Source organism: Takifugu flavidus, chromosome 18 (assembly GCF_003711565.1).
Source record: "Takifugu flavidus isolate HTHZ2018 chromosome 18, ASM371156v2, whole genome shotgun sequence".
Lineage (NCBI taxonomy): Eukaryota > Metazoa > Chordata > Actinopteri > Tetraodontiformes > Tetraodontidae > Takifugu > Takifugu flavidus.
In genome coordinates this window covers 10,111,964-10,124,017 of record NC_079537.1, presented here as the reverse complement: position 1 = coordinate 10,124,017, position 12,054 = coordinate 10,111,964, and the positions used below count along the sequence as shown (strand labels likewise).

At 43.7% G+C, this 12,054-nt stretch overlaps 1 protein-coding gene across 1 annotated transcript in view; it reads right to left on the bottom strand.

Annotated features, from left to right (window-relative positions):
- Positions 1-3: 3 nt before the first annotated feature.
- srcin1a (SRC kinase signaling inhibitor 1a) overlaps positions 4-12,054 on the bottom strand; it is a 56,565-nt gene continuing 44,514 nt past the window's right edge. Inside the window, 10 exon segments of the mRNA XM_057014879.1 lie at positions 4-4,072; positions 4,075-4,321; positions 7,301-7,438; positions 8,594-8,830; positions 9,918-10,070; positions 10,212-10,351; positions 10,446-10,710; positions 10,821-11,127; positions 11,393-11,540; positions 11,794-11,924. Of these exon segments, the coding sequence (XP_056870859.1) occupies positions 3,816-4,072; positions 4,075-4,321; positions 7,301-7,438; positions 8,594-8,830; positions 9,918-10,070; positions 10,212-10,351; positions 10,446-10,710; positions 10,821-11,127; positions 11,393-11,540; positions 11,794-11,924 (2,023 nt within the window). The 3' untranslated portion in view covers positions 4-3,815.

Sequence of the window (12,054 nt, the reverse complement as noted above, 5' to 3'; positions counted from 1 at the left end):
CTGTACAAGAGAGCTGCACTTTATTGGACACACAATCACAGCAATGTATGTACAAAAGAAAACAGGTGGAGGCGCCTGTTGTCTTCTCACAGGGAATACACACACTTCTCACAGGATATCATGGCACCCATACTGATAAATTAATATCTCTAGTATCAGTAGGCATTTAAATGTTTATATCATTACATTAGAGATAGATCTATTTCTGTATAATGTTTGTTCTTATATCACACTACTCTACAAATGGGAGAATCGCTCTGTGGAAAGAGTAAAGCATCTCTTCTTTGGGTGCGTACAAGCGTTCAGATTCCCTTTAATTATTCATTACTCTCTGCCACTATTGTAATTGTGATTTAACATCACAATAAGACGCAACATGCCTGTTTCATATATACCAAAATAACATGTTACTCTTCATGTTTAGAATCCCGCAACAGACCATAGAACTCTCTGCAAAAACATGTAGACAACATAGCTTGTTTTTTTTTTCTTCTCAACTGCACCGTGCGATTGCTCGAGACTATACATGCATTGTTTTATACGGTAAATACCTTTGAAACCATCATCATAGTTTATTACTAAAACATCTTTTGGACATAACAATTGGTTGTACTTGAAGGAATGACTGGACTTATTCACAAGGTTTGATGCCAAGATCTTTGCACATCCACACATTCATGTAAAAAAAACCAAAAGTACAGTAGAAGGTAGGCTCATTTTCTTATATATATATATATATAAAAAGACAATGGCGGAAACAAAGAAAGAACATTTTAGCTTAATGATTAGACACCTACTTCTCTGAATGTTTTTTGCATCCAGACGCATCTCCTCTACCATCTCCACTCCTGTCAACATGCAAACAGAATGACGATTGAAGCCTTTTCAGCGACTTTTACCAAGCCGAACGATTCAAAGATTCGAAGAAGCCGCAACAACATTTGATTCTGACAGCCTCCAACTCACCTCAATATACCGAAGCGCAAATACAGGATGGGACGGAAAACTCAGACAGAAAACAAGCCCTAAAACAAAAGGACAGTAGCAAAAAAGGCCCAACGTACAGGCACTGGTCCAGCCACTTACACCTACAAACCGACCCCTTGACGTAAGAAGGCAGAGGTACGGATGAGCTGGACGAGCTTTTTCAGGGAAAAGGTAACACGTGATTCAATAGTCCATAAAATTGAACTCAAGAAAAGTCCTGGACATTGAAAATGAACTTCATTGTATATATTACAGCGACTGCTCTATACATATCTTTAAACATATATAAAAATGCTCTGTGTGTGAATAAATAATCTCAGTGTGAAATGTAATATCTCTGCCAATGAATTACCAAAGAAAAATCTGTACAAAATGGTCACTGAAATATAAAACTGAAGAGATGGTGACATTTTACAGTATATATTTCAACTAGGCCTATAAATATCTATATGTATATCACACTTTTCTCCACAATTATAATATCATACACAGACATCTCAGGTTTATTTGTACACGTATACTTCTATGTCTGAGTTCAAGTTTACAAGTTGCTCTGATTGCCAGAGTGTCTCCGAAACGGACTCCGAAACAGCCTCCAGCTGTTTTAAAATCACAGTCTGCTAACACTTTTGAGAGGAAAGAAATCATTCCAGGACACACGGTCACACGAATTCCAGGAGGACTTATCTTAGACATGATGTAGGCGAGCCAACCAAGTATGAATACTTCCTCCTCAACTCACATCACATGCAAATGCAGCAACTTTAACCCAGTGAGTTACGGACTTTAGCGTGGAACAGCATGAGCGAGCGGATTTCTTTCATTTGACTTCACTTGGTGTAAAACCCAGGGCTCGAAGCTGGTCGGTAGAGCTAGAGAGAGGCTTCCTTCTTTGTGCGTACAGATTTGCATATTGTTGGAGCTCGGGGGAGTGACATGTCCTTGCTGAAACCTGCAGTATTTCAAGTGTCATTTGTAGTGGAATTAAACAAAAACCATGAATGGAGGAACTTTAAAATATCTGTCACTTTCTCCGACCCAATACTGAAGATGAATTTGAAGTCTTAGAGGCACTGGTTAAAACAGGGTAACAGGTCCTTGCAGACAAACAGGACTTTCTCAAAGGCACGACCTCAGTAGGACTCAGAGGATGCCGATTATGTGTCACACGCTGTTACTGTTGTTGAACTGACGCTCGCAAACTTTGTCCTAAAATAACCTCAACCCGGCAGGTGATCACACAAAACCAGAGCAAAGTGAAAAGGGCAGGAAAAGAGCAGCCTCTTAATGGCTCCCCATCAAACCCTCCCTCACGTGTCTTCAGGTCTTAAGAAGACAAGCTCTGTGGAAGGAGGCAGGCGAGTTCTTAAAGAAGCCCACACTCATCGTGGCAGTGAAACCGTGTCCGCGGCGAAAAGCTTTACCACTGTTTCTGTGTGCAGTGTTTACATTTAAAGGCATTCGACGTACTTTGTATTATCAAAGGCGATAAAACCAGAGGAAGCAGCAATGACGGCGGTACAGGGGAAACGATTGCGGATTTGCTGTGCTTGTCATTATTAAATGAATCAGAATTGTTGTGATGCGTTTGTGCGGAATCATTATTTCTATATTCTGCTCTCAGCACCGTGGCGGTGGAAGATAATCCAAATCTAAATATCTTGCTGATCCTTTTCAACTCTGTGATTCCTCTCCGACATTGGGAAGAGTGCTGTGCTTCAAAATAAGCTACAGTGGCTGGGAACCTTGTAATCTGCTCATCTTTATCATAGACGTTCAGAGGTGAGGTGTTGAGGAGTGAAGTCATGCTCTTGTGGGCATACTTTGCCAAAGTGCTCTTCATCTCAGGCGCAACAGGCTTGAAGGTCGAAGCGTCATCGTCAGGCAACATTTGCTGAAACAAACACTTGTGCAACTCTGTGCTTCTACGATTTTGCAGCACATTTTGGTTTAACGAACATTAACAAATACAACAGAAATCTTGTCCTGTCACTGTGCGCACGAGAAAACTCGGGAAGGTTTTCGATGTGCCGAAAGTCTTGCGGGAATTGTTGAGAAACCGTCTGATTGTCATAATAATCTAAAGACATTTACAGAGAATCAACATTTGTACAACCAATCATTTACATTTTTCTGTTTGTCCACATTCTATTTTTTTCTGTTTTGAATGAAAATGTTGCTGTTCTAACCTACAATGTGCTTTTCAGAAGGGATCTATAGTTGTTAGAGTATTGTTTCTAGAACTTCAATGACTGTTTTTCCCCCTAAACATTTAAAGCATGTAAAGTGGACCAAATCTCAGGGACCCACAATCATCTACACTGTTTTCACACGGTGTACAAAAAGAGAGCACCAGTTCAGAGTTTAAAGACACACATTCAAGGAACCACAAAAAGCTGTTTTCAAACACAAAATGGCTGAATAAAGAATCATTACTCTGACCTGGGTCTTTTTTTTGTGAGCGGACTCACATTTTGCACAATTATTGGACTGAATTTGCTGCTAAGTTATCTAAATTTCTAAGAGTCTAATCACTATTTGTGTCTGATGAACTAAGCCAATAAATGGGGCCAACTATGAGGTTATCATCCAACCTGACCATGAGAGTTCATGGCACAATCCGACCCAAGCAAATCCCGAGTCCACAGACAATAGATTCGTTTGAGCAGTGGGAATATAAGGACGATGAGTCCAGAATTATTTTGGAAAAGAAGAATAAGTAAATGAAAAACAGTCCTATAGAAAAGAAAAAGGCAAAACATTTCAAGTTGTTCTTTTTCTGTGATTTATAATCAAATGGTGCTTGAATTCTCATCTTTTTATCATGCTCACTCAACGTTGCCGTGGGTGAGGTCCTTGTTCCCCGCCTCATCTTTGCCGTTGCTCAGGATGGAGCTGTCAATGCTACAAGCACTGCCGTTGACGAAAGCAGAAGAGTAGGTAAGGGAATTCAGTGGACTGGGAGAGGAGGGAGACAGAGAAGGAGTCAGGGTTGTGGGTGAAGAGGAGCAGGACGAGGAGGAGGAGGAGGCGGGGGGAGTAGGGGAGGAGGACTGGCTGCTGGGCAGGGGCACCGAGGAGCTCGCTGCTCACGCAGAAGTCGGTGATAGCGGAGGGTGGAGGAGAGCAGCAGGGCCTCTGTAGTCAGGCCGGACGCGGACAGGCTTGCTAGGAGGGCTTTCGCTTGGCTGGAGGAGGTTGTGAGGGAGACGACCCCCCCATGGGGATATTTCCTCAGGCCCGGTGCAAGCGCCGCTGCAGTGCGGGGCACTCGGCCTGAAAAAAATCCTGTTTTGAATGGCTCAATGCTGCCGCTGGAGCTGGTCCTTAAGGCCTTCGGGACGAGCGGGGACATAAAACACAGGAAGGTGGACGGAAGGTTTTTTACGGATCAAAGGGAAAATCTTGATAAACTGAAATCTTAAACTTGGCTGGACACTGTTTCCTGCTGTACCTTCCCCTGGTCATCACAGTCAAACATGCCCGTGCATGCATGCTTGCACACGTATAAATGCTCACATACATCCACAAGTGCACTCACATCAGGTTTCAGTGTGGAACTCGGGGGCAGCACGCAATATATAAGAGGAACCAATAATAAGGTAGGATGGGTGAGTGTCGCTATCCCAGGAAATGCAAAGGAGGAAGAGGATGCTGAAGAGGTCGGACATGGAGAGGTCCATCACTGCTGCAGGGTCACAGACACAGTAGGTTGGCGGACCGGAGGGTGCGGGACAGCACAGGTTCACAGGGTGACAGGGTGGGTGAGGTTGGCCATGTGTCAGAAGAAATGCGTAAAGGTGAGGGGTGAGGGAACAGAACAAGAGACAAACACAGGAGATTGTTATTCAGGTTGATTTCAGCATGTGCGATGCAACCGACAGACAGGATGGCATCTACACATGGTGACCAAATCACTGAAAAACACACCAAGATATCACAGGGTGCGACAATCGGTGAAAATTGACCACTTTTATTTCTGCACCTGTTTTAATGACATTTATTCATTTCTTTAAAAATGTTTTTAGTATATTTTTTAAAAGCTAAATATTTCCAACATCGAGTTCTACATTTTGTCATGTAATGCTGGAAAAGGGGCAGCAGATGGTAGTGTCCCAACAGCGTGCGGTTTGAAATAACAGTTTAGGAAATCCAACAGAATATTGAGAAGGACAAGCAGGAACATGACTGAGGTTTTTTTTAATATGGGTTTAAAACTTCTAAACTGTGTTTATTAGGGATTATGGATATTGGATGTGTCTGAAAGGAAAGCGGGAAGTGCAGGGCTGAAACACTTTCCCCTGCTCTGCTGGAGATCCACAGCCCCTGCTCTGAAACGTCCCCAGCGAGCAGGGGCTGCTTCTTCTGCTTGAGGAACTCCTCTCAAGTTTGGCCTGCGCATTTATTCTGCTCTGTGAGTGCTGCACGGCAGCTGCCCCTTCATTTCATGCACTCGGAGGAGTCTGCCAAAAGACAGCCACCAAGGATTGGACATCATAACCCCCACCTCGTGCCCGCTACCTTTAACCAGCCTGTTTTACTGCCAGAAGTAATAAGAGGCCAAATGAGAAATGGAAATAGGGTTCTGTGGTGTGAATGTGATTCACATTGTCACGCCCTTCTTGATCTATGCCAAAGCAAATGGAGAGAAATAGCGGCTTTGAACTGTCTGTTCTTATCCATCACATTGATTTGAGGGATTTTCATGCTTGGAATGTAGTAATATCACCGAGTAAAGCTCGGCAGAGCAGGCAGCCTGTGCTCGGTGGTGCAGCGCACCGACAGACGGAAAGAATCTGAAAATTCATTTCAGCACCTGCAATTATCACACAGATACCATCAGAGCCAAAAGTACCAATCAGGGCCAGAACCAAAAAACAGAACGAGCGAGCTGTGACGCACATGGCTGAGTGACTCTCTGTGTATCAGAAGATATTGATTTCATGTTTTATCCCTTGCAGCCTCCACGGAAAGGGCCGGGACCTTAAAAATTCCTTCGGATGTTACATCTTTGCATTTGCCCTCTCTGTAACCCTTTTCTGTTGTGCATTATTGAAAGACGCAGCCCTCTGTGCCCCCCCCCCCCCCCCCCCCCCCCCCCGCCCCCCTTCACTGGCTTTGGTTGTGAGATACACATAAAACATTTCTACCTACAAACATTCGGTTTAATAAGACTCCTGACGCAGCCTTTTGTCTTTTTGTCAATGTTCAGTTGCAGTTTAGAACAACCCTAATTGGACTGACAAAGCCTTTCTACACTACACTGTTTACTTTGACTGTCCACTGCCCCCTCAAACAGTCATACAACTCCTTTAAATCACTTTTAGCAGCTTTATGGATGAATAAATGATGCTACAAGCATATCGGGAAGATTGGTGCTAATTTTGCATTCATTGCACAAGCACAGGAGCCCTTTGCCTCTGAATAACAGGGTGACTGAGAATAAAAAATGAAAGCAGGGCAGCATGCTTAAATCATACAGAGAGAGGAAGACGGAAGAAGATGAAGGATTAAATAGTGAGGAAAGAGATCCGTCCTTTCCATATAGAACAATCAGTGATTGCAAGTGATTCAAGGGGGGATCATTGCATGGAGTTATGTAGAGAGACTCCTCTCAATCCTCTCTTAGATTGAGGCCATTCATCTCTATTTCTCTGCCTCTCTTTCTCTCTCTGAAATCTTCTGTGGGGAATTTATGTTAATTTATGTTACATTTATGTTCATTTCACTGCTTGCATTCTTCTATTTTTTTAAATTACACACACATTAGTTTTTCACTGGCACAGTGTGTGAATCTTCGCATGGTTTTACTAGACTGACATGCTTGAACAGTTCCCCTCTTTTTAATAGCACGAGAGCGCTAGCAAATTAGTAAAAAAAAAAAGATTATATATATATATATATATATATATATATATTGTAGTTAAGTGCAGTTCTAATAAAAGGTTGGAAAATTTTTAATATTTTGGTATTTTAAAACATTTATTAGCTATAAAGTGGAGTTGAACAGTGGTGGGTAGTTTAGTCCACGGGTAGTTTAGGACTCATTGCATGTACTACTATTTGTAAAGGGGATTAAAAACTTTCCGTTCATAGAATTTTCTCTCTCACAATCGTGATTTCTCTTTGGCAGAGACCATTGCCTCCATGTTGATTAGTTTAGTTTTAGAAAAAAACTTTTTCAGCCTTTTATATGCATATTTAGTACGTATATCGAGAGATTTTTTAAAATCCATATAAAATGAATAAATAAATGTCAGAAATAAAAGCAACCAGTGGTTTACAATACTGATCTGGACAGTGGTCTGTATACCTGTTGTTGGCCCTGGATGCTCTGAAAATCCTCCTTCTTCCCACTTTTCATTTTGTCGGTGTTGTTCTGCTGTAGGTGCTTCAGTTTGGAGGCAGCTGATGAGTGGAGCACCTTGCCCACGCTCAAAATATTTCCTCCCTGATGGGAGAGGAGAGGCAATTAAATTCACACAGTGGCCACAGTGCTGGGCAACACAATTCACGTTTTTATTTCACGCTTCATACCCACACACACAGCTGGCCTGTCTGCTCAGGACAGAGCAGTTTAATGGTCAGAGTTTGTTCCAGACAAGCCAAAGAACTGAATCGTATAGTTTTAACGCTCAGAAGTAAAACTGACGAAGACAAGAAGGTGGAAAGGCAATAGCACGAGTGACATCCCACAACACAGCAGATCCTTAACGATCCGTTCAACAGAGTAGTTCGCTGACCTTTTTCATATGATGAAAATGTTGAAGCATGGACATAAAACACAAAGCGCATTTGAAGCTTCATATTCCAACGGACTAATTAAAACCTCGAGCCGCAACGGGCCCTGAAAGCAGATCAGTCCTGGCTGAAAAAACTGGCGAGCATATGAGCAAATGTTGGACATGTGTTGGGGAAAAAAGGGTCATGTTAAAATGATGAACATGGTAGTGGGGCTGATGAAATCCTGCGCGGAGCTGGTGTAATCCTCAGCCAGGCCCGCAGGAATACCGCCTGACTCCACATCAAAAGGCTCCATGTTGCCACGAGTGTGACTGTCAAGTACAGCCGTCCTGCCGTGTGCGGGAGGACACATCTGCAGGACAAACTGCCCTCAGTTGAGAAACTTAGATACTCAAAGGTATGTTCATATATTTTAAGGACAGAAGATAAAAAATAGGGTACAAAATCAAATAACTTTAATTGAGTCACAGTAAAGTTTTGGCCATAGCACAAAAATATCCCTTTAACGGCTGATGCATCATTTCATTTGGGTTGAAACTATTTCTGTGTAACTTTATTTTTCCTGCCAGTTAGTATAACGTGAGGGAAATGTGACTAGACTTGGAGGAAAAACAGCTGCCAAGATCAATAAAGACACTACGCCTCTGAACTCAGCAGGATAGCAGCCCCGGTGTTTATGAGACAAAAGACGCGAAGGAAGGATTTTAATCTGCGAGTCTCCTTAGAAAGAAAGAATCCAGAAGCTGATTTATTAAGAGGGAAGATATCAGAAGCCTGAAAGTGAAGTCATCCAGAGAGAAGAAGGAAAACAGCTCATGCTGCATCAGAGCATGATTCTGCACAAGAGGTGTGAGGCAGGAACCTGGGTGGATGCCGGGTCCAAAGACGGCTTCGGTGGGACTGGTGGCTTCCTTGTCCCAGAGGTCTGACCATGTGACATGTGGACAGGACTGCTTTTGGAAGGCGGGTCTGTGTGGAGCTGCCCTGCAGGTGGAGGAACACTGATCTCAATCAAGGTTCTCTCCAGCTCGCGAATGGTCTCCTCCAAGCTGTCCAACCTCTTGTAGGTGACGCGCCGAATATCTCCACTCGCTTTTCTCTGGTTTTGAATGAAGACACTGTCGTCAGAGTCAGGTGGGTCTTAACAAGAGCATTTCACAAGTTCTGCTGAGATTTGGGAATTGTCCTAATTTCTACTCAGAGCCTCCAGTGGAGAGCTCATAAATATTTATTTTCTGGGTTTGTGGAATATTATGTTCAACTCCAAATGTGAACAAAGACACCCGCAGGCCTCGTGGATATCTATTTCCTCGATGAACAAGAGAGGAGGCTCAACCTCAGAAGCTATTCTGGTCTGTGGTGAGATGATCAGAGTTTGCAGGGCTTTACTCCCGCTGAGCTTCAACAGAGGAAATCACTCTCACTCCGAACTCAAGAGCGGAGCAACCTTCTCTTTTATTCCACATTATCTTTGATTTGAAGCTGTTACTGTCAAGGAGAACTTCTACAAAAAAAACCCTTCTCTTCAGAAATTTGAGGCTGGCGTTCATTGTCCTCTTGTGATGGACTCTCTACACAGTTATATGCTAAATCTCTAAAGGAAAAGCATAAAAAAATTAGCCATTTTATCATCTAATACACCAACATAGAGACTAATTACACAACAAATGATTTGTGTTATGCCGCTAACTTTGAAGCGTTGTGGCTTTGCTAGATTCAAAGCTATCACAACATAAAAAGTTGTCAACGTGGTTACCATTAGCATCACGAGCCTGTGAGGATCACAGGGTCAGTCTACATTTTACCCGCACAGAGGGCTAACAGGCATATGTTGGGCTGCCATAAACTTCTAGTATGACATGCCAGTGACTAAATAATACAAAATGTGTTTGTTAGCGAAAGAAAATCTTCGATTTCAGACAGATCATTTCAAACCACGACCCAAGCAGCCATCAGACTCCATATGTCTGGCTGTGATCTGTGAGGGTGATGATGTGTGTGACTGAGCAGTATGTGATCTCTGGGTTCACCCGGTGCCAGGGGCAGGGCGACATATGGCCCCTGCTGCCTGAACATGTGTTTACGAGGGTGAGCAAGTCTGTGCGCGAAAGCAGCAGCAGACTGTGAACGCAACTTCAGGAAGGGTGAAGTCACGCACGCTAATTAATATCAGCCTTTTAATTTACCTCTAAATCAGCTGCTTTTTTCTCTACTTCTCTTTCCTCCCTGTCTTCAGAGGCGAGAGTGGGGGGCGTCGAGGCAGGACGGGGGCTTTCGGACACAGCCCTCCTCAGTTTGATATGAGGTTTCTGACCTTCTGTTTCTTCCGATTCTGTCTTCTAAAACACAAAAGCCAAGGTGATGGGACGCAAAAACACATTGTTTTCATTTGTTAGCGGTGTGTTTTGACTCTCCATCTCATAGTTATTAATATGCAGCATACATAATAACACTGCATTTTTGCATTTTCTTAATTTAACCTTGATGCTCTTTCCAGGAATAAGCGGCTCGCCGCTGCGAGAGGTTAGGCCGGGCGATGAGGGGAAACTGCGTCTTGGCGGTGGAGGTGGGGGGGACTTAGAGGGCTTCTCTGTGCGATATCTTGGAACTGTGAGCTCATCTAGAACAATGAAATGTTCACACGTGTTTAGAAGGTAAGTTGATGTTGAGCTGATCACGTGACCTATTCAAGTCACGAAGGTCGTGCATCTTACCAGAACTGCGCCTGGATCCTCCCTCTTTGCCTCCAGGAAGCTTGTGCTGAGGCTTGCAGACACGATGCTCCGGGGTTCCTGTCCCACTCTGGGGCGGCTGTGTTGATGGAGTGTTGGTGGAGGGCTTGATCTGCTTAGCAGCAAAGTCTAGGTCCGGAATAGCTTTCATTAACTCTGCCTGGGTTTCCTCCAGCAGCCGGTTGATGTCCTGGGCACTGTACTGTGTCAGACTGGCACGCTTCTCCTCCCAATCGCGCTCTGCTGCCTGTGAAATAGACAGTTGGATCTAAGCTCAATAAACACAGAGCGAGTGAGTGTTACATGCATCAAAGTGTTGCCAAATGATCTGTAATAAAAGTCAGAGGTAATTCCTACCAGTCGGACCTCCACCGACAGAGCTTTGTCGGCAGCTGTGCGGCGTTCCAGCTCCTCCAGGGCTTTTCCCTTGTGGGGAACAGCGGGGTGATTGTCTTTGTGTTGGCCAGATTGGACCCTGTGGCCACGGCTGAGGCTGGAGTGGGGGCTCCAGTTGGACAGACTGTTGCTTCCCCCAAGGTCATTGATGGCGAGCGGTGGGCTGGTGGGGATGTCAAAGTCTGAAAGCTTTCTTAAGTCATCATTGTGCTTTGACAAAGGATTAGAAAAGTCCTCCTGCTTCTTCCAAATACCTTCATTTGCTTGTCTGGAGTGGGGAGGACATGGTAGAATAAATCATTAATCAACTCCCAACAATATTTGCTACTTAATGACAAAAGACAAAACAGACACAAACCTCAAAGTGGACTAATTAGATTCAATTTAATTACACAGCGCTGAACTATCTGCAATTTTCCATGGGGCAGCCGATGAAAATCATTTAATTTTGTCTCAATAATGAATTCTTTAAGGGGCAAACAAAGAAAATAGGCACCGATTCACTTTAGCTCACAGCTGAAGAAGGTTCATACTTGCGCATGGTGTTGAGGGTGTCGCTTATGGTCTTGCAGCGCTTTAATAAGGCATCCAGCCTGTGCGGCTCTTCTTTCAGGAACTTGACAGCCTCCACTTCAACCCTGAGCACCACCCGCATCTTGCTCTGCAGGCCTGGGAACTGATCTGCACGAAAAGGTGTCACGCAAAGTCTAGTTCAAACATAACTGTGAAAAAAATAATTTCCTTAGTGAATGTTTAGGCAGTGAATTGAGATGTGACACAATCTGGGGCTGGATGAATGTTTGACACACTGGCTGTGCAATAATCAATAATCAGCCCCATGATGAGCGATGGTGCCTTTTAAATTGCATCCCACAGTGTTCTTATTCAAATTTTGCATTCGTGCACGACTATGGAACAAGCCAGAATGACTCACTCTTCAGCTCTGTCAGTGTCTCTCCCAGCCTTCTAAGAACATTGGTTTTCTCCTCCAGCTCCTGTACTGACAACAGCTTGTGGTTGACAGATGACTCTTTCTGGATTTCTTCCACTGATTTCTCCAAATCACTGGGATGGAATGTACAGAAGGATCTGTTCAGGCTCACTTTATGTGCATAAATCATTGCGTTGCGTAATGAATCAAAGGTTTGATACATAATTGAGCAAAATAAATTGGCCATTAGTCAGGCTGAATAAT